The sequence below is a fragment of the Myotis lucifugus genome, unplaced genomic scaffold (assembly GCF_000147115.1).
Source record: "Myotis lucifugus unplaced genomic scaffold, Myoluc2.0 scaffold_196, whole genome shotgun sequence".
NCBI lineage: Eukaryota > Metazoa > Chordata > Mammalia > Chiroptera > Vespertilionidae > Myotis > Myotis lucifugus.
This window is the reverse complement of record NW_005871244.1, coordinates 351,973-373,783: the sequence shown is the minus strand read 5'-3', so window position 1 is coordinate 373,783 and position 21,811 is coordinate 351,973. Positions and strand designations below refer to the sequence as shown.

Genomic DNA, 21,811 nt, shown 5'->3' with positions numbered 1-21,811 from the left:
CACTGGGGATGTGCCCACAACCAAGGTACATGCCCTTGACCAGAATCGAATCTGGGACCCTTCAGTCCTCAAGCCGACACTCTATCTACTGAGCCAAACTGGTCCGGGCTAGGCAACATATTTTTTAAAAAATGTGTGGCCCTAGCCGGTTTGGCTCAGTGGATAGAGTGTCAGCTTGCAGACCCAAGGGTCCCAGGTTCGATTCCCAAGGGCACGTACCTCAGTTGCAGGCTCCTTCCCAGCCCGGGCAGGAGGCAACCAATTGATGTGTTGCTCTCACATTGATATCTCTCTCTCTGTCTTTTCCTCTCTCTTCCACTCTCTCTAAATCAATGGAAAAAATATGCTTGGGTGATGATTTTTTTAAAAAATCTGTGGCTGTGTTCCACTAGAACTTTTTTTGGCATAATTTTCACATCATGAAATCTTCTTTTGCTTTTTTTTCAACCATTAAAAAATGTAAAACCCATCCTTAGTTCAGGGCCCCTACAAAAACCAGGTGCGGCCTGGAGGCCCTCATTTGCTAGGACAGCACCTCATCAGCTGTTAGTACCTCTCTAGTAGGAGACAAGCCTTCCTCACACTCTTAATCGGTGTCTCTCAGACTGAAGCTCGTTTCCTTGGCAGCCACTGTGCCCTCTGCTAACTTAAAGCACTTAGTCACTGTAACCCTCACATGCACTTCCTCCTCCTCTTTCCTCACTGGGTGTTTTCTCTCCCAGGTGGTGGGCTCCTCCATGCCGCTCATTGGTGACCACCAGGACGAAGACAAGCAACTCATTGTAGAGCTCGTGGTCAATAAGATGGCCCAGGCCCTGCCTCGGCAGCGGGATGTCTCCCCTGGCAGGGGTTCCCACAGCCAGGTCAGCTACTGGTGGGCAGGCCAGCCCTTGCTCCTGCTGTGTCCCAGAGCTAAACAGCAGCAGGCTAAGGGGCATCACCATGACGCATGTGATCACAATGACCAGTTGTGTTCAAAATGGACAAATAGCTGCTACCCTGACTTCCCTGAGTGCTTCCCGACCCCTCCCCTGGGGAGTCCCCCCCCCCCCAACAACCTGATGTCCCCCTCAGCTCAGCCACAAACAGGGCAACACCCAGCACACAGGGATCCCCTGTTATTCTGATTGGCTGATGCTTCACTGGCTGGTAGCTATTTTTAACCTCTCCTGTTCCACTCCTCTACCGCAGACTCTGTCCCCAGGGGCCCTGCCCTTGGGCCGCCAGACCTCCCAGCAGCCCTCGGGCCCCCCGGCTCAGCAACGACCCCCGCCACAGGGTAAGTGAGGGGTCGACTTCCCGGTGCCTACCCTCCAGCAGCCCCCTACCTCTCACTTGCTGGCTCTCACATGTGAACTCTTTTTCTCTGTCGCTCAGGTGGCCCTCCACAGCCGGGCCCAGGCCCCCAACGCCAGGGACCTCCGTTGCAGCAGCGCCCGCCCCCACAGGGCCAGCAGCACCTTTCAGGCCTTGGACCCCCAGCTGGCAGCCCCCTGCCCCAGCGCCTACCAAGTCCCACATCAGCGTCGCAGCAGCCTATGTCCCAGGCTCCACCACTGACCCAGGGTCAAGGCCGCCAATCCCGGCCAGTGGCAGGAGGACCTGGGGCCCCTCCAGTAGCCCGCCCGCCTGCCTCCCCATCTCCCCAGCGCCAGGCAGGCCCCCCACAGGCTACCCGTCAGACATCCGTCTCTGGTCAGGCTCCACCAAAGCCCTCAGGGGCTCCACCGGGTGGTCAGCAGCGCCAGGGCCCACCCCAGAAGCCGCCAGGCCCTACTGGCCCCACCCGCCAGGCCAGCCAGGCGGGTCCCATGCCCCGCACTGGGCCACCCACCACGCAGCAACCTCGGCCCAGCGGTCCAGCGGGGCCTGGGCGTCCCACCAAGCCACAGCTGGCCCAGAAACCTAGCCAGGATGTGCCGCCACCTGCCACGGCTGCTGCCGGGGGACCCCCGCACCCCCAGCTCAAGTAAGGGGACCCCTCAGCAGCCCTTGCCTTGCTGCTCACAAAACCTGCCCCTGCACCAGGAGAGCAGCCCCAGCTCCCCAGCTCCCCAGCTCCTCAGACCCAGATCCCATCCAGGGGCCCTGAGAGCTCTCTCTCCAGGCTGTGCCAGACCCCTCCCCCAAACTATCACCGCTTTCAGTCCACAGAGGCTCTTGCCTTCCATCCCAGGTTCTTTTCCCTCCATCCGAGAGATTTGGTGCCAGAATCCCAGAGAAACCCCACTTTCAGTTCAGAGTCTTCCCAGTCCCCTCCTCCAGCCCGGGCACCTAGCTGAGCCTCCTTCAGTATCTCCCTGCCCACCAAGTCCTCCTCCCAAATCCTCCTCCCATCTCGGAACCTTCCTGGCCAAACTAATCCTCCTTGACTCCTCCAAGCCCAACCTGACTCCTCCCAGCCAATGCCCCCACCCACCCCTACCACCCAGTTCACGTCACACTCTTTCCAGTCAGCCCCATACTTTTCCTACAGTGTAGGCCAGCGATTTTCAACACACTTTTCATCTCATGGCACACATAAACTAATCACCACAATTCTGCGGCACACCAAAAAAGATTTTTGCCAATGTGACCCCCCCCAAAAAAATAGGCATAACTTTCATTCACACTGGACAGCTATTGTGTTGCCTCTGTTGTCATTTTTTAAAAATTTGACAATCTAAGGGAAAAGAGGTTGGTCCCCTAACTACATAGTCACGTATTGCATATTTTAAAATTCTTGTAGCACAACAGTTGAAAATCGCTGGTCAGGCTCCTTTCTGGTCTATCCCCAAATCCTCCTGGTCCATCTCAGTCTCCTCCCAAGTCATCACACCATCCTCTGCCTCTTCTTGTCCGTTCCAGACCTGCTCCCACCTTAGCTCAAAAGTCCTCACTGCCCCACCCAACTGCTCCCCCTTAGATTTGTCCCTCCCAGCCTGTCCTTGGTATAAGCCCCCTCCCTCCTGGACTCCTTACCCTTGGACTGGATACCTCCCTGTCCATCTTCATCTTTCTATCAAATTCCTCCCAGTCTATCCCAGATTTGAAGAGAAGATTCAGTCCAAGACTCTTCCCATTAATCCCAGACTTCTTTACCTTAGATCCCAGTGCTCCTGGCCTGGACCAGGGCTCCCCGACTCCCACCTGATAACCCATAAGGGACCAGGACCATGCTGATGGGGGGGAGGGTCACAGGCACCGCCCCAGGACCAGAGGGACAGGGCTGGGGCTGGGGCTGGGCCTGGGGTAACATTGTGTTTCTCTCCCCCTCCTCCCTTCCTCTTCTCCCCTTCCTCCCACACCTCCTCCACCTTGTCTCTCTCTAGCAAATCCCAGTCTCTGACCAATGCCTTCACCTTCCAGAGCCAGCCCCGCCCAGGCCCAGCCTTAGCCAGGACGAGGTGAAAGCTGAGACCATCCGCAGCCTGAGGAAGTCTTTCGCCAGCCTCTTCTCCGACTGACACCCCACCCTGAGAACCCCCAATATCCCTGGGTAACCCCTCTCTGGGCCCTGAATCCACTTCTCACTTTTGGAATCTCCAACTCCCTTGAGAAGCCCTCTCCTGGTTCACCAAGATCCTTCTTCTCACTCCTCAGAATGCCCAAGTCCCTAAGGAAACCTCACTTCTGGTCCTAAACCTATTTCTCATGTTTGGAATTCCCAAATTCTTGGGAAGCCCATTCCTGGTCACCTCCAAATTCCTGAGGACCTCCACTCCCAAAGTATGGTTTCCTTTCCAGAAGTTCCCGAACACCAGGCAACCCATTCTGGCCCTACACCACAGAGTCCCCTCCTGGGGTCCTGAAATTCCTTGAAAACCATACTCCTGGTCTGAGATCGCTCAAGCACACTTAGTTCCCCACCAAAATTTCCCAAATCCTTAAGAAACCCCTACCTTTGAGCTCTCTTTCACGGATCTCCCATTTCTGGAGACCCACCTCTTCCAATGCCACCACCCAGTCCCATAAGGATTTCCCTTCACCTCCTCTCCCAACTCTATTCAATACATTGGGAGCTCTTCCCTCTGGTAGGACCCCTCAGTTCCCCAGGGACCTCTGCCCCACTTTCCTGCCTCTGACAGCTCTCTCTAAATATGCAAACTCCACCCATCCTCCCAGAATCCTTTGCACATGAAAGGCCAGTGGTCCCCCACTTCCCCACCTTTGCTGTGATGTCTGTGTCTGTGACTGACGTGGCCTCCTCTCGTGGTGTGCTTGGCATATGTGGTCCTCGTTCATCGTGCCGCCTGTGGTGATGCGTGCAGTGGCGCTGTTTGTGTGGTCTGCACCTTCCCCCAACCTCCACTCCTTGCCTGGACTCACCCCCACCCCTCAGCGGCTCTGAACCCCACGAGAAGAGTCGGGAAGCAAAATAAACAAGCAAAGGCCCAGCAGAATTCTGTGCTTCTTGGTGAAGAAAGGGGGGAGTCCTTGAATGACAGGGGAGACACAGAAGGGACCCCCCCAAATCCACATGGGGTGCTGGAGACCCCAAAATCCAGTGGAAGGCACATCGGGCACAAATTCCAGAGAGGTTTCTGAGTGGAATCCCTGCTACAAATCCCAGCCATTGTAGATGGAGGAGCTCCCAAATTTAGAAGTATCCCCAAAGTCAAGAGAAAACTGGACTATGGATGAGGCTGTGGTCTCAATCTTTTGGGGTCCCCCCAGTTCCAGAGAAATTGGAAAACACATGGGGACCCCCTCATCTCCCAGGGCAGAAATGGGGAATCCTGAGGCAGTATCTGGGCAAAGATGGAACATTGATTGGTTGGTGAGCAAGGCTCCTTGGTGTAGAAGGCTGAGATTGGTTCCCTGGTGGCTGGGGGCGGGGCCTAAGGCACAAGGCGGGCTGCGCTGAGTAGGCAGGCGGGCAACTCATCAGCCTGGGTGCGATGCAAGGAGGGTTCGGAGGCACTCCGCTCAATCTTGGGGAGTGACCGCTGCAGCAGCTCAATGGTGGCCAGGATCTAGGGGCAGGGTAGCATGAGGAGGGGAATCCAGTCACACGGGCACCCCAATACCACCAGACCCAACCTTACAGGGAAGTATATACACACACATTCTATTCCTCTGAGCACTGAACACGCATGGTTCACATTCACATCTCAGAGTCTTCCTCCTTCTCAGAGTCCCCTCCCCAGAGTATCCAGCCCTCCTACCCGGCCCACCTGGGGGAAGAGGGGCCGCTCCTCTCGCTGAAACTTGAGGCAATCAGACAGCAGGCGCCGCATGGCCTTGGGGCAGTTGCTGGAGATTTTGCTGAGGTCCGGGGACAGATAGCCACGGCCTACCATAAAGATAATCTGGGGGGGGGGGAGAGAAATGGCTGATCTAGGGATCTGGGCTGGAAGGCTTGGAGAATTTCAGTTCTCAAGAAACTTAGAAGGCTCCTTTGGGGGAACTGGGGATTCTGGGTATTGGGGCTCTGAGGATTGTGGTATCTTGTGAATCCACGGATTCTGGGTCTCTGAGGCCTTGCAAGGAATCTCTGCTAGCAGAACACAGGGATTTAAGCTTGAGGAAAGTCAAGGATTTCAGGTGTCTAGGGCCGAGAGGATTATGGGTCCATAGGTTTCTAGGGGGCCTAGGGACCTGGGAAGTATTGAGTCTGGGAGAAATGTGAACTTCTGGGTCTGGAGGGGGCTAAAGTATTCTAGCCCTCAGGAGCTTGTATTTCCGTGGGGGTCTGGGGCCTGAGGACTATGGGTCCATGTGGCCTGTAGGACTATTGGTATCTGGAGTCTAGAGGATCCTTGGTTTCTGAAGGCCTGCCTTGGATCTGGACAACTGTGAAAGTCTGGGGCCTAGAGTATTGTGGATGCCAGGGCCCCAAAACCTGCCAAATACCCAAGGCCTGAATAATTGTGGGTTTCTGTACTATAGAAGCACAGAGGAATTCTGTTTCTGGGAGAAATGAGATTCTGGGCTTTGGGGACTTGCAGGATTTTGAGTACAAGGACTACGAGCCAAAGGACTGGTAGTTGTCGAGGGGTCCAGAGGACTTCTGGGTGTTGGGGGTCTGAAGGGGTTTTTGAGCATAGGAGATTCAGGAGTTTCTGAACTTTGAGGACCCAGAGGATTGTGGCTGTGGGGGAAGGGGATTCTGGGTACAGGAGATCCAGAGGATTGTGGGAGTTCTAAGCGCAGAAAATTTGGGGTTTCTGGAGAAAATGTGGCATTCTTGGTCTGTGCAAAGGAGAAAATCTGGGGTTTAGGGGCTGAGGGGGTCCCTTAGCCTGGGAAATTACAGGTAAGGCGTGGGGCTCACCTGGTCACGGCTGCCAATGTGGCTATAAGGCAAGGAGCCGGTCATGAGCTCGTAGAGCACAACCCCATAGGCGTAGACATCCGACTGGAAGCTGTAGGGGTTCGGGTCCTGCATACGGATCACCTCAGCCGCCTTCAATAGGCCAGACCAGGCAGGAGAACCATGAAGGTCAGCCAATGGCTGGCCCATAGTCCCAGATCCCACTAGCCACACTGGGTACAACTCAGAGCCACCCACATGAGGGGAAACGTGAGCAGTCCAAACAGGCATCCCCTTCCCCACTCGGCACCCCATGGCCCAGCCCTGCAGCCCATGGCCCTACATGCCCCTGGCCCAGTCTGGCCCAACTCACCATCCACAGCACAGAGCCTGAGGGCTGCTCCAAGGGCTGAGCCCCGCTCCATCTTGTCTTCACCGTGGCCAGGCCGAAGTCACCGATCTTCACTGTGAGCCCCTCATGTAGGAAGATGTCCACCGTGGTCAAGGGCCACTACAAGACTCCCAATAGCCACACCTCTCACCCTGACTAGGAGGCTCTCATTAACACCTCCAAACCAGTCATGCCTCTAACCCTGACCAGAAGTCCCCCAATGTCACACAAACCCACAACCTTGACTTGAGTGGGAGCTCCAATTAGTGCCCCCTACACTTGGCCCCTTGACTTCTGAATAGGAAGCCCCACTAAGGGCACCCATACCCACCATACCTGTGACCCTGATCAGGAACTCTCTATAATGCCTTCCACAACTGCCACACAAACTCTGACCAGAGTCCCAAGAACAGCACCTGAACAAGCCACAACTCTGACTCCTGACCAGGAGACCCTACTAAAGGCTCCTCACCAGCCACAGCTCTGCCACCTGGCAAGGGCTATGTGACACATGCCCCTCCCTATTCATCCTCAGAACCCCCCCCCCCCGCAGCACAAGACACATCTCTCTAAGTCCTCACCCCACCCCAGCTCTGAGACTGGGACAGATAGATACTGTTAGACTTGAGATCCCGGTGGATGATGTTCTTGGCATGGAGGTAGCTGTGGGGTGGAAGTGGGTGGCAAATTGGCTGGGGGCTACCTCATCTCCCTCCCCCAGGTTCCCCAGCCCCCTTCCTAGTCCCTAGGCCAGGAGGCTCACTCCATGCCCTGGGCAGTCTGCCGGGCCACATCAATGAGCTGGACCATGTCGAAGCGTGTGTCGGCCACATGCAGGTGGTGGTAGAGGCTGGAGCCCTCGCACCACTGTGTGATGATGGCAAACCCCGGCCGGGTCATGAAGCCCATGAACAGCAAGATGTTGACATGACGTGTCTTCCTGCAGGCAGGGAGGGAAAAGAGCAACTGTCACTCACTTTCTGAGCATTAGGAATATGCTGTTCACTGCCCTCTCCTGTCATCATTTCCACCCTGCCTTTTAGGAAGCTCAGGGCCAGACCTAGTCAGATTCAATGATTCTGTGAGATATCTTTGCTGGGCTGATTCGGAGCTGGGGCTTACGTTCTGAGCTTCTTCATCCGAGTCTCCCAACAAAAGCAGGAGGGATGGATGACTACCCCCAACCCTCTGCCACCCAGTAGGGTCTTAATCACCAACACCTGCCATACCTCTGACCCTGACTATTACCTGGGCCTGTGACCATTCTACAAACAAGAAAGTGGAATGCCAACTTATCAATATTATGCTATAGCCGTGTAATATTGATAAATGCCAGGTAAAAATATCAGTGATGTGATTATATCCTATTGATCACCACAAGAGGCTTAGCAGTAAGGAAGTTGGTCTTTGGACTCAAGTGAGATCCTATGTTCCAATCCAGGCTTCCCCAGGTACTCACTGTGCAACCTCAGGAGGACACTTACTAGTAATCTGTGTCTCATTTTCCTCAAATGTGATAATTATATTAGCTATCTTATGCAGATGTTGGGAGTAAACAATCTGTAAGGCACATACAACAGCACCGAACACAAGTAAGCCCTCTGTAAAGGTCACTGTCCTTGTTATTGCTCCTAGGTACCTGGCTCTACCTCACGGGAACTCTGTCACATATGAATAGATCAACCCTAATTTAGAAGAAAACCTTCATTCCTTATAGAAGGATTAACTGCAGTTATGGTAGCACAAGTGTAAATACAGTTGACCCTTGAACAGCATAGGCTTGAACCGCACAGATCCACTTATACATGGATATTTTCCATAAATTACCTGTACAGTTTTCGATCTGAGGTTGGGAGTCCACGGATTCCGAAATCTGACTGTATGCACTGATCTACACCATTTTATATAAGGAATTTGAACATCTGAAGATTTTTGTGTCTGTTGGGGGGTCCTAGAACCAATCCGCATGGGGACAACTAAGTTTGGGGGGAGTCTAAAGTTCCACACAAATTTTTGACTGTGCAGGGAGGTCGGCACCCCTGACCCCCACATTGTTCAAGGGTCAACTGTAACATCAGTGATGCTCTGCGATTTTGCCATGTCAGAGCCGATAACAGCACATAAGCATTCTTCATGGCAGTCATATTATGGTTAAAACATTAATGTAATGCAAATTAACAGCATGCTCAAATCATTGCTATTTCACAGAGGAAAAAAGTTTTCTTACTATGGCATCCATTATGAGGATAAATATTAAAATAGCACAAGGGGTTAGAACATCAACTCTAACACAACTGTGCTCATCTGTCAGAGAGGAAAGCCCATGCCAGCAGGCCTTGCAGTGGTAGTAACTAGAGCGGCAAAAAGGGAACACTCAGCATAGATGAGCTAATATAGTATTAATGACATGTTAAGTAGAGCAACTACAATCATTAATTAAACAATAATTAAATTATGGTTATGATTATAGTTAATACTGTTGACCCTTGAGCAACACATGGGTTAGGAGCACTGATCCCCCATGCAGTTAAAAATCCACATATAATTTTCAACTCCCTAAAACTTAACTACTAATAGCCTACTGTTGACCAGAAGTCTTACTGATAACATAGTTGATTGACAAATATTTTGTATGTTATATACTATATATACTATATTCTTACAATAAAATAAGCTAGAGGAAAGAAACTGTTAAGAAAATATGAGGAAGAGAAAATACATTTACAGTATGGTTGAAAAAAGGCCCACGTATAAGTGGACCCGTGTTGTTCAAGGGTCAACTGTAATACTATTCTTTAAATAATGGCATTATCATAATAAATTAATGACAAGAATGCAACACAATAAGCATAATACTAATGATGCAGTACAAGCAGAGGAGAAAGGATGCAAGCCTTCCTGGCAATGCAGTTAACTAGCATTATGCTATTCATGTAAGCGCACTCAATGGTGTTAATGATGCACTCAATGGTGTTAATGTCCTATGGCAGGGGTTGGGAATGCCAGGCCCTTGGGCCATATAAGGCCCAAGAAATCATTTGGTCTGGCCCTGCCAAGGCATTAGGGGTGAGTAAATTATATGTCTGACCAAATACAGCAGGCTAATTTTCAAGTTGACAATTTTGCATGGTTTTCAAATGATGTTATCAATATCCAAATGGCCCTTGGCAGAAAAAAGGTTCCCCACCCCTGCCCATTTCACAGCAGGCAAACAAGACCCACGTTTTAAAGCCAGAGCTGTTAATTAATGTCAGTATTAACCCAAACACAAACAATCACATCACCAGAGGTCCTCTAGACATACCTGTTTCCCAGAGGGGAGGGGGACACTCTTGATACAACTTAATGTTTATGGTTGCAACCGACACAAACACAGTTGATGTGCAGAAGCGCCCGGGCATGGCCTTTCCCTGGAGGTGCCAAGGCCATGCCCACTGCCCTCTCCCCGCTTCCACACACACGTGCAATCTCACCTGAGCACCTGCATCTCGTTCTTGAAGGCCTGGGCCTGCTCAGCTGTGGGTTGGGCCACCTTGAGCACCTTCACAGCCACATCGCCATGCCACCGCCCGCGAAACACGGTGCCAAACGAGCCCGTCCCGATCCTCTTCAGCAGCTGCACCTCACTGGGTGGCACCTCCCAGTAATAGCCCGAGTCCCGGTACCCCAGATTCTTCTGTGGGCCACATGGGCGGCATCTCAGGGGCCTGCCCACATCCCTTAGCGCTCAGCCTGTGGTGCCCCCCACAGGTTCCCCCTGGAGCTTACCACTTTCTTCTTGTCATCAGCCAAGGACTTCCTCTCCCGCTGTTCTGAGGGGGACTTGGAATGTGGGGACTTCCTCCCCGAGGACACACTAGCCGGGCTGGGGCTCCCCCGGGGCACTCCATCACTGCCACCTCTACTACCAGCAGCTGTGGTTGTGAAGAGGATGTGAGTGGAGGCAAGTAGGGTGCAGGGGGGCTCAGGGCAAAGGTAGCGGGGGGCTCACCTTCAGCGTTGAAACTCTGGGCGGCGAGCTGGAAGAAGAGGGAGAGCAGTCAGAGAGAAGTGGAGGCCAACAGGAATGGCTCCCCCTCTGCCTTGTGGTTCCCTGTGACTGCCCCCTCGACACCAACCTGGATGAGACTGGAGTCCAGGGGGGTTGTGGTGCTGACCATATGGACGTTGGGAGTAGACGTGGAGCGGATGCGCTGCAGGGGGGCGTTGGCCGTGGCAGGAAAGGGGAAGTGTTCAGGGTCTCGGTGCTGGGAGCTGGAGCTGCCAGGGGAGAGACTTGAAATCACTGTCCAATGAATGGGAGGACCAGTCAGGCCGCACCCCCCCTGCCCATCATAAACATGTGATTAGCTCACACAGAGCAAACATTCACTGTTAGTACTATTATTCATTTGTTCAAGAAACACTTATTGAGTACCTGCTGTATGCCAGATACCATGCTAGGTATTGAAAAAAACTGTGGGCAAAACAAAAGTTTTTACCCTCATGGGGCTGATGTTCCAGTAGGGAAAGAGAAAAGAAAAGAAAAAAAAGAATACTTAATGTGTCTGATCGTGATAGGTGCAATAAAGGAAAAAATAAAGCAAAATAAGGAGACAGAGAGTGACACTGGTGATGTCAGGAAGGGCTTCTCTAAGGAGGTGACATCTGAGGAAAGACCTAAAGGAGGGACAATGAGCCACACTGATAGTGGACGAAAGAGTAATGTATAATACTTTATAACTATATGTACTATTCAAATATATCATGTGTTATATGATATATATGATTTATATTAAAATCGTAATGTTTCAAACTATACATATTATGTTATACTAGAGGCCTGGTGCACAAGATTTGTGCACTGGAGGGGTGTCCCTCAGCCCGGCCTGCACCCCCTCGGGTATGTCTGCCTGCTGGCTTAGGCCCGATCCCCCCTGAGGATTGGGCCTAAGCCGGCAGTCAGACATCCCTCATGCAATCCAGGGCTCTCCCAGTCCGGGACCCCTCGCTCCTTACTGACTGCCTGCAGCAGAGGCGGGAGAGGCTCCCACCACTGCTGCACTTGCCAGCAGCTAGCTGAGCGGCACTCCCCCTGTGGGAGTGCACTGACCACCAGGAACAGCTCCTGTGTCGAGCGTCTGCCCCCTGGTGGTCAGTGCGCATCATAGTGACTGGTCATTCCACCATTCGGTCGATTTGCATATTACACCTTTATTATATAGGATATGCTATATGTACTTGTTATACATATATGTTATATATGTTATACATATATGTTATATATATATATATATATATATATATATATATATATATATATATAAAAAACATTACAAAAATTCTTTTTGTTGTTGTTAATCTTCAGCTGAGGATACTTTTCCATGGATTTTTAGAGAGAGTGGGAGAGGGAGAGACAGAGAGAAACATCAATGTGAGAGAGACACATATATTGGTTGCCTCCTGCATGATGGAGCCTGCAACAAAGGTATATGCCCTTGACCAAAATCAAACCCAGGACCCTCCAGTCCATGGTCCAATGCTCTATCCACTGAGTCAAATCAGCTAGGGCACAAAAGTATTTCTTTTTAAAATATATATATATTTTTATTGATTTCAGAGAGGAAGGGAGAGGGAGAGATAGAAACATCAATGATAAGAAACATCAATGATAAGAATCATTGATCGGCTGCCTCCTGCACACCCCACACTGGGGATGTAGCCCACAACCCGGGCATGTGCCCTTGACTGGAATCGAACCTGGGACCCTTTAGTCCGCAGGCCAACACTCTATCCACTGAACCAAACCAGCTAGTGCCACAAAAGTATTTCTTAATGTTCCCTCCCACTATCCTAAAATGAAATTCATACATAATTCATCCCATAATTAAAAATAACATAATGCCCTAACTTTATTATTTTATATATTACATAAAAACATCTGTTCTACATTATATAAAAAATATAAATCTAACACATGATACATTAACATATACCATATAAATATAGATGTTATAAGATATGTAATAGACATATAAAATGCATATGTCATAAATTTTTGATATATTAGAGCAATAATGTATTTTTATATAGAAATAACATAAAGGAGAAATAAAAGGGAACCTATAACAAAATAACATGTATTTCAAAATGGAAAGGCTTGAGCATAAACATATACATGTTTATAATGAATAAGAACTTATACCCTGCACTGCATCTTCTTCCAAGCACTGGACACATCTTAATTCATTTAACTCTCACCAGAACGATATGTGGTAAAAAGTATCATTATCCCCTCTTTACAGATGAGAAATCTGAGGCCTAGAAACATTGGGTGATTTACTCAAGGTCCCAAAGCTTGATGCCCTTACCTACACTTGTATGTGCTCAGCAAATGTTTGTCAAGTAAATGAAGAATGGCTTGTGGTTGGCATTCTCTCTCTCTGTCTCTCTGGAGCACACCTGGCATTTTCCCCCTCTTCTTCCCTCAGGGTGCTCTCTCTCTCTCCTAAGCTCCAAGAGCCCTTCTTTTGCCTCTGTAATTTGTGTCCTGAGCCCCCACAGCCCAGATGGCTCACTTTTTCTACCTCTGTGACTTTCTTTTACTTTATTTATCTTTTTTTTTTAATTCTCATCCAAGAGGCAGGGGGAAAGAGAGAGGACATTGATGTGAGAAACATCCATCAGTTGCCTTCCATACATGCCCTGACCAAGGATCGAACCCGCAACCCAGGTATGTGCCCTGACCAGGAATTGAACTGGCAACCTTTTGGTGCACGGGATGATGCTCCAACCAGCTGAGCTACCCAGGCAGGCTCTGTGACTTCCCAAATAAACTTTCACTTGTAGTTGGAAAACAAATGGCTTATGGTCTCCAGATCTTTTTATTTGGACAGCAGCCTTTCAGCTTAGGCATCCCTACCTGGAACCCTGAGGGGTTAGTGGCTCATTCAGAGAACGGTTGGAGGGAGCCTCATGCTGTCTGTAGCCTCCGGACAAATCCTGGATACTGTGGTAGTACCTTGAGGGCATTAGGGTATAGAGCAAGGGGATAAGGGTCAGCCATGTATAAGACTCTAGTGTCTGGGCATCTGTCCTCCCCACACCCCCCCACCACCCCACCCCAGGCCAGGCTCACTGTCGGCAGTTGGTACTCATGTCAACACAGACTGTGGGGACCTTAGAGGAACAATGCTGGTGGAACTTGTAGCCACAGGTTTGGCAGCGGAAGCCATGGAACAGAAACTTAAGGCAGAAGTCACAGAACGCCAGGCTGAAGAACGTTTTCCGTACCTGTTGCCACAGAGCAGGGAAGGTTGAGGCCCGGTCAAGGACCCCCACGCACACACCCAGGGTCTGCCCCCACTATCCACCCTGCACTCACAAAATTGTGCATAGTCAGTGGGACATCTTCAAGGACCTCAACAATGAGCTCCTCGCCATCCAGGGGGGCAATGGCTGTGTCCCAGGCAGTGACTGTCTTTCGCCTGCAGGAGGCAAGGAAGGGAGTGAGTAGGAGAGTGGACAGGGGCTCTGGGAAGGCAAGGAATCCCTGAAAGTCCCCCAAGTCGGCTATCCGTGGATTAATACCTGGCATGTTCCATTCTTATCACAGCAACCCTAGGAACTAGTTACTATCATTGCCCCACTTCACAGATGGGGAAGCTGAGGCTCAGAGGGATAAAGTGGCTTACTTGCCTAATGCCTCAGAGATTGTGAGTGGCAGGACAGCGTGACGAGTCCATGCTCTCACCCATAAGATGATGAGCAAATGAGATGCTGAATTAACAACTAAGTCTCAGAAGTGCTAAGCAAGCCTCTGAAAAAAATGGCTGATGAGGCATTTGATTGAAACAACAAATAAAAAGCAATGTGTGAATTGAGTAAAAAAATTAAGGAACCCCAGAACAAACGAATAAGTGGAAGGTCAGCGAGGCCCAACTCAGCAGACAGAATATGGGAAAGCAGAGGTAGGAGAGAGCTGACAAATCAATGAAATAGCGAAAGAACAAAATAAATGAACAAAATAGATGGAGCAGGTGAAGACTTGTTGGGGACCAAGCAGAGAGTGTGTTGTTGACCTTACAGGCCAATGAACTAATGAAGTAATGAAACACAAGCTGGTTGGACTCATGGATTCACTGAACTAAGGGAAGACTAATGGAGACTCCACAACAGAATGAAGAAGGAGTCAGATGACTCTGAGGAGGGGATAGGAGACTGGGCACCCAGAGGGCAGTGTGTGTGTTTGCCACACTTACCCTTCGATGAGCCGGTAGACCACGCAACAATCCTGATTGAGACCCCGCACCTTGAGAGCCTTGTCTAGAGAGTCGTAGACACTCATGCCATCCCGGACAGTCACCTGTGTAGATGGGGGTGGGGGTGGGGGGAGAGGGTTAGAGCCCTACTGGAATCCCAGCCAACCCTCCTATCCCTTGGCGAAATCTTCCATCCATCCCTAGCTACCCTTCTGATCCAAGATTTACAACTGGGTCCACCTGCACCCCTGCCAGTTTTGCTCCCATCAGACTCACCACTGTGCGTTGCTTGTTGGGCAGGTACACTTTGACAGTGCCCACTGCCCGGGACGGCTCGGCCCCGTTGGCAGGGGGGCCCCGTGGTGGCTCCATGGAGCCTAGGACTTTGTCAAGATGGGCTGAGGTGGGGCTGGGCAGGTGCCATGGGGCTCCTAGAAGACAGAGAGGAAAGTCAGTGGTCCAATAATGATAGTCTGGAATCACAGCGGCAGGAGACAAAAAATGTCAATCTGCAGGCTCCACATCACCCCCAGCAGCCTCATTTCCACAAAGCTGCCCAAGGGAACTTAGTAACACCTTGAAGTCGGTCCAGTTCCTCCTCTGCTCAGCTCTGCCAAGGTCTCTGCATGGGGCCAGGTGGGGGTGTGATAACACAATGAGAGACAGTACACACTGTCCTGGAGGGCACAGTCTGCTGGGGACTAATGGAGAAGTCAGCACGCACTGCACCGGGGTGTGCCAGATACATAATGGACATGAACAGGCTGTCCTGCCTTTTATAAAAATGTTTTTTTTTATTCACTTCAGAGAGGAAGGGAGAGGGAGAGCGAGATAGACACATCAATAATGAGAGAGAATCATGATCGGCTGCCTCCTACACGCCCCCTACTGCAGGTCAAGCTCACAACCTGGGCATGTGCCCTGATGGGAATCGAACCGTGACCTCCTGGTTCATAGGTCGATGCTCAATCACTGAACCACACCAGCTGGGCTGTCCTGCCTTTTTAATGGAGAAGGGGGTTACCAGATCCTGTGCTGAAGGAAAAGTCACACACAGGGTGAAGGGGAACAAATGGGAGATCATCAGATGTTGCCCTTACTTTGGGGAAAAATGGGAATTGCACCAGAATGTTCTTAAGGGTCCTGTGGCCATCCCTAAGCCCTGGGCAGTAATGATGGTAGGCTCCCAGACACTGTTAGGTGGCTAAAGAGAGTCACCAGACTGTGACAGGAAGTTCACAGAGGATCAGCGGACACTATGCTGAAGGAGATGTTAACAAAGGTCACTAGAGACTCTAATGGGCAGAAGAGTGGACAGTGGTCATCAGCAGACATTGTCAGGTGGGTAATGGTGCATCACCAGTCATTGCTGAGGTCAGGTGAATGGGGATAAAGCAGGGAGGCTCCAAAAGGATCCCTGTCAGCCCTGGCTGGTGTGGCTCACTGGATAAAGCATCGGCCTGGACTGTAGGGTCCTGGGTTCAATTCCAGTCGGGGCACATGCCCTGGTTGCGGGCTCGATCCCCAGTAGGGGGCGTGCAGGAGGCAGTTGATCCATGATTCTCTCATCATTGATGTTTCAATGTCTCTCTCCCTCTCTAAAAATCAATAAAAATATAAAACAAACAAAAACCAAAGGATCCCTGTCAACGAATGAACGGGTCACAGACATACTAGTATTTCTGGTGACAATGGAAGAAGCTAGGGTGGGTTAAGGAGGCGTAAAGGGAGAACCCTCAAACATTCTCCTGGTGGGTGAGGCACTGATCCAGAATAATAAAGCGAGTAGTGAGCCCCGTCTCCACTCACTGTCCGTTGCTGGTAAGGAAGGGTCATCAGATACCTTAAGGAGGTTTAGCGGGGATCCCGGTACAACACACCACAGCCCAAGACCCATTCGGCACGGCCCCGCCCACCGAGGGCCTTCCACTCCGCGCAGGCGTGCTACCACCCTCAGCGGGCGAAACCACCCCCCGCAGCCTGGCCCCCCGGACTCCTGTCCACCCACCACTACCCCCGGCTATCGACGATGGTCTCGCCCCGGGTCAAACCACTCCTCCGGTTCCGGGTGGGGGGCGCCGGGGCCCAGGCGCAGTCACCCTGGAGCTAAGCTTTCGGTCCCGGCTCTCTGTCCAAGCCCGGCGATCGCTCCAGAAACCTAACCCTGCCGGGCCCGCCCTCACCTGTCAGGCCGCAGCGGCCGCCGCCGCCTCCATCTTGAGCCTGTCTTCTTGTTTCCTCGTAAAGTCCGCCTCCACCGCCCCTCGGGCTGTCACCATTGGCTCCGTAGGACTCAGCCCTCTATTTTTATTGGACGAGGGTCACGTCTGTCAAGGCAGGACCGGCGGAATGTGGATCGTGTTCCGGATTAGGAGGGGCCGCTTGAAACGTCAGGGTCGGGGGCAAATTCGCAAGGCCTGATTTGCGCAGGCGCAATCAGGAGGAAACCTGCGTGCCTCGGGCTTTAACTCCAAATGTGCCAAGGCAGCGTAAAGCAGGCTGTTTTCGGTCCCTTGGAGATGACTTTAAGTTTCCTGAATCTTTACGTGCCCTTTTTGCTCCAGTGACCTGGAACCCTAAGTAGCCAGTTGGGATTTTCCTGGGTCTCAGTTTTACCGTCTTTGAAACGGGTCGGAAACACACCAAATATCTGCGACTTTTTCCAATTCTGAGAGTAATGACTTTTGATAAGAGCCGTTCTCTAGTGTTGTCGGGCTGGGGGTCTGGCCCTAGCAGCTGTTCTGACAAGCTTCCGTTAGGAATGGAGTTGATAAGGGTTTTGAAAGTCTGGTCATAGTTGGCCAGGTGGAGAAGGGGTGGGGTGGGGGGGAGTGTGGGCATGGAATAGGGCACAGGCGCAGCGAAATGTGTGGAGGAATTCAAGGGTAAATACAATTTCTTTAAAAATGACTTTTACCTGGTGTCAAAAGTGAAAGAGACTTTCCACCCTCCCTTTTCTTAGAGCACTTCCTTAAAACACGCGCACACACGCAAACACACACACACACACACACCAGAAATTTGTAAAATTTGTTCTGTCCCTTTGAGATGTATGTAAATCTCTTTAAAAGATAAATAGGCCTCCTGACAGTTTTATGACCCAAGAATGTTGTTCTTACTAGTAAGGGCCTTGGAGTCATCTCTTTGAAATGTAAATATCAGGGAAGATAGCGTCCTTATCTAAGTCTCAGGAATTAGATCTAGGCGGCTAGCTCCAGATGGTTAGCTGCTTGTCAAAGATTGGGGTTTTATTTTTCCTTTGGATAAGGGCAGATGGCTATGCCAAATGCCAGGTGAATTTGAGGCGAACTATGTGTAGCAAATGGTGCTGTAAAATTCTCTTACTTGAGGACAAGTTATTGTCTTTCTTGAGAACTTACATGTAACGGGTTGTATCTCCCTGGCTGTATAAAAGGTGAGGGTTGTTGGGTTTTTTTGTCTTCTGCAAACTCTTTAGCAAATTGCTTGGGATGTCCATCTCAGTCTGATTTAACGTTTACAATAAATAAAACTATTTTTCCTTTCTACCTCTGTGGAGAGGATTCCCGGGGTTGGCACAAGATTTTAATTCTTTCCCCAACAGCATCAACAGCCTTTTGTAATTGAAGTGACTACAATCTCATGTTTGGAGCCACAGCATCCCTCTTTGAAGTGGGAAGGATCAGAGAAAAGTTACTAGTTGAGGGGACCTCAACATGCTTCAACTTGTATTTGTAAAGTGCTTTCTCTACCTGTAAGGAGAGAGAGACAAAAGTTCTACTTACTGGGCTGTCATACAACCTCCATTTCCCATGGCCCCTTCTCTATTCTGTCTCCACCACTCAATGGCTAAAATTAAAAAGACTGACAATAAATAGAACATAATGATGAGAATGCACAGCAACTGGAGCTTACATGGATTGCTACTGTGAGTGTCGAATGGTACAACAATGGGATCATGGAATACTACTGTTAACCTAAAATTAAAAGGTCAAAATGAGAGACGACAAGCATTTTTTGAGATCCAAAGAATAGCTATTTAGAAAGTAGTGATTCAAGCAGAAACTCAAATAATGTTCAGATTAGGAGGTAAGGCAAGGCGTATTTATGAGAAAGGGAAGAGGGATAAGTACCTCAATAAAAAGAAGGCATTTTTATAAGTGCAAATAAGCTAAAGAATTTTTTAAAATAAAGTAATATATTGACACTAGAGGCCTGGTGCACGAAATTTGTGCACTGGGGGGGGGGGCATGTCCCTCAGCCCAGCCTGCACCCTCTCCAATCTGGGACCCCTGTGGGATCGGGCCTAAACCGGCAGTCAGACATCCCTCTCACAACCCCAGACTGCTGGCTCCTAACAACTCGCCTGCCTGCCAGCCTGATAGCCCCCTAACTACTCCCCTGCCAGCCTGATTGACACCTAACTACTCCCCTGCCAGCCTGATTGACACCTAACTGCTCCCCTGCTGGCATGATTGACACCTAACTGCTCCCCTGCTGGCCCGATCACCCCCAACTGCCCTCCCTTGCAGGCCTGGTCACCCCCATCTTGTGACAACGTAGGAGCGGCCATCTTGTGACGACATAGGGCGGCCATCTGGTGATGCGAGGGTGTGAGGGTCAATTTGCATATTACCTCTTTATTATATAGGATAAGAGTAGGGAAGGATTTCTTTACTATTATTTTTTAATCCTCACCACCCAACTGAGGTAAGTACCCTTGACCGGAATCAAACCCAGGACCCTTCAGACCACAGGTCAATGCTCTATCCACCAAGCCAAACCAGCTAGGGTAAAGAATGTTTTTAATTTTCAGTCCATTAGTCTTAATATCTTCTTTCTTGTTATCTTTGCAAACAGTTGTTTGAGATACAATGCTGCTTTAGGTCTAGTCCGAAGGTTATTTTGCCCACTTTACACATTCCAAAGGTTTGAGGAATAAGACATGGAGGGCAGTTCCTCCAGGATGGCAGCTCTGACCTCCCTTTTATTTTTTTTAATATATTTTTATTGATTTTTAACAGAGAGGAAAGGAGAGAGATAGAGAGTCAGAAACATCGATGAGAGAGAAACATCGATCAGCTGCCTCCTGCACACCTCCCACTGGGGATGTTCCCGCAACCAAGGTACATGCCCTTGACCAGAATCGAACCTGGGACCTTTCAGTCCGCAGGCCGACGCTCTATCCACTGAGCCAAACCGGTCTTGGCAGACCTCCCTTTTAAAGTGGCTCCATTTACATCATGATTTTCACTACGGAGCAACAAAAGGGAACAAACTGCTTCATGTGTCTATGAATCTTATAGACATAAGGTGAAGTGCAAGGAGCCAGACACAAGAGAGAAATACTGTATTGTTCCATTTGTATGAAACTCCAAACCAGGCAAAACTAATCTGTAGTGAAGGGAATCAGACTGATTGTCTTGTGAGAGAATGACTGAGAAGGGCATGAAGGAACTTTCAGAGGTGATTGGCCAGTTCAAAATTCATCAGACTCTATAGTGAAAATGGGCACATCTTATTGAATGTAAAATATACCTTATGTTAAAAGTGCATGGCAAAAAAAATGGTTTTAAACATAATTCTAAATATTTAGACTTCTTTCAAATTATTGATTAGAGAAATGTTTTTGAAAAATTCTCTTTTCTGAAATTGAATCTCTGGACCCCACCCCATCTCCCAGTGCAGGAGCCATACCACTACATTGGGTCAGGAAAAAATCCAGTGGGAACTCAGTGAGGGGCACCAAAAGGAAGAAGAATATTGGGGCCAGTGCAGTGCATTTTATTTTTTAATATATTTTTACTAGAGGCCCGATGCACAAAATTTGTGCATAGGGGGGTCCCTCAGCCTGGCCTGCACCTTCTCCAATCTGGGACATCCCTCTCGCAATCCGGGACTGCAGGCTCCTAACCACTCACCTGCCTGCCTGCCTAACTTCTTTCCCCTGCCAGCTTGATTGCCCCAACTGCTCTCCCCTGCCGGCCTGATCACCCCTAACTACCTCTGCCTCAGCTCCCACCACCGTGGCTTTGTCCAGAAGGATGCCTGGAAGGATGTCCAGAAGATGTCTGGTCTAATTAGCATATTACCCTTTTATTAGTATAGATTAATTTCAGAGAGGAAGGGAGAGGGAGAGAGAGAAACATCAGTGATGAGAGAGAATCATGGATCTGCTGCCTTCTGCACTTTCCACACAGGGGATCAAGCCCACAACCTGGGAATTGAACTGTGACCTCCTGGTTCATGGGTCAATGCTCAAACACTGAGCCACGCCAGCTGGGCAGTATTTTTTAGTTTTAAAACTTTAATTTCTAGACAGTGTTTGAAGACAGATTTCTGGCTCTGTTACAAAAAGATGAGCAAAATGCCACATGCTGTGCAGAGAGGAGGGATGGAGGGTGAAGGGGGTCATGGATCACTCGAGGGCAATGCTTTCTTTCTCAAGGACTCACTCCAAACCCATCCCAACTGGCACAACTTCAGCCTGGTACTTCTTCACAGGTACTTGACAAGTCATGAAGGTCTTAAATGAATTTGAATTTTTATCATCATCGTCATCACATTAAAACCATCAGGTGCACCACGTATTAAAACAAAAATTAAAACCTAAACTAGCAGATTATGGTTTTCTGACATCCACCTAGAAAATATCCATCTGGAAATTGTAAAGATTTTAAAGTGGCTGTTGGCTTTTATTATTGTTGATTTTAAATTCTTAGAAACATGTCTGGAAAACATACAAAATCTGAAGTGTTTACTGACTGCGGTTGTAATCCTACCCATTTTACAGCTGAGCAAATTGAGGTTCAGGTTGCCCTAACTGGAGGGACAGAGGAGAGAGAGCTCCAGTACTTCAAGCTTGGTAAAAAGTATTCAGACAGCCCTGGCTGGTTTGCTCACTGAATAGAGCGTCCGCCTGCAGACTGAAGGGTTCTGGGTTCGATTCCGGTCAAAGGCACATGC

The 21,811-nt window shown here is 49.8% G+C and overlaps 2 protein-coding genes across 2 annotated transcripts in view; one reads left to right on the top strand and one right to left on the bottom strand.

Annotated features, from left to right (window-relative positions):
• Nucleotides 1–4,188, top strand: part of SYN1 (synapsin I) — a 33,509-nt gene extending 29,321 nt beyond the window's left edge. The window contains 5 exon segments of the mRNA XM_023760945.1: nt 723–863; nt 1,192–1,279; nt 1,378–1,969; nt 3,312–3,337; nt 3,340–4,188. Of these exon segments, the coding sequence (XP_023616713.1) occupies nt 723–863; nt 1,192–1,279; nt 1,378–1,969; nt 3,312–3,337; nt 3,340–3,446 (954 nt within the window). The 3' untranslated portion in view covers nt 3,447–4,188.
• Nucleotides 4,189–4,371: 183 nt separating this feature from the next.
• Nucleotides 4,372–17,178, bottom strand: ARAF (A-Raf proto-oncogene, serine/threonine kinase). Its single transcript, XM_014462985.2, has 16 exons — nt 17,050–17,178; nt 15,143–15,297; nt 14,867–14,970; nt 13,990–14,092; nt 13,744–13,898; nt 13,528–13,626; nt 10,745–10,886; nt 10,618–10,645; nt 10,395–10,540; nt 10,100–10,302; nt 7,390–7,566; nt 7,243–7,289; nt 6,609–6,727; nt 6,257–6,388; nt 5,157–5,291; nt 4,372–4,955 (listed from the first exon to the last, which is right to left on the bottom strand). Exons 2-16 carry the CDS (start codon nt 15,236–15,238, stop codon nt 4,821–4,823), a joined length of 1,821 nt encoding a protein of 606 aa, XP_014318471.1. The 5' UTR covers nt 15,239–15,297; nt 17,050–17,178; the 3' UTR covers nt 4,372–4,820.
• Between the last annotated feature and the right edge of the window lie 4,633 nt (nt 17,179–21,811).

Bases quoted from the DNA above. Each gene is read 5' to 3' on its own strand.
- ARAF (XM_014462985.2), bottom strand. From the start codon at position 15,238: ATGGAGCCACCACGGGGCCCCCCTGCCAACGGGGCCGAGCCGTCCCGG. The intron at 10,646-10,744 runs GTTGGTGTCGAG...CTCTTCTTCCAG, and splicing joins TGGACTCCAGTCTCATCCAG to CTCGCCGCCCAGAGTTTCAA. The intron at 6,389-6,608 runs GTGAGTTGGGCC...GGCCTATTGAAG, and splicing joins CAGGCTCTGTGCTGTGGATG to GCGGCTGAGGTGATCCGTAT.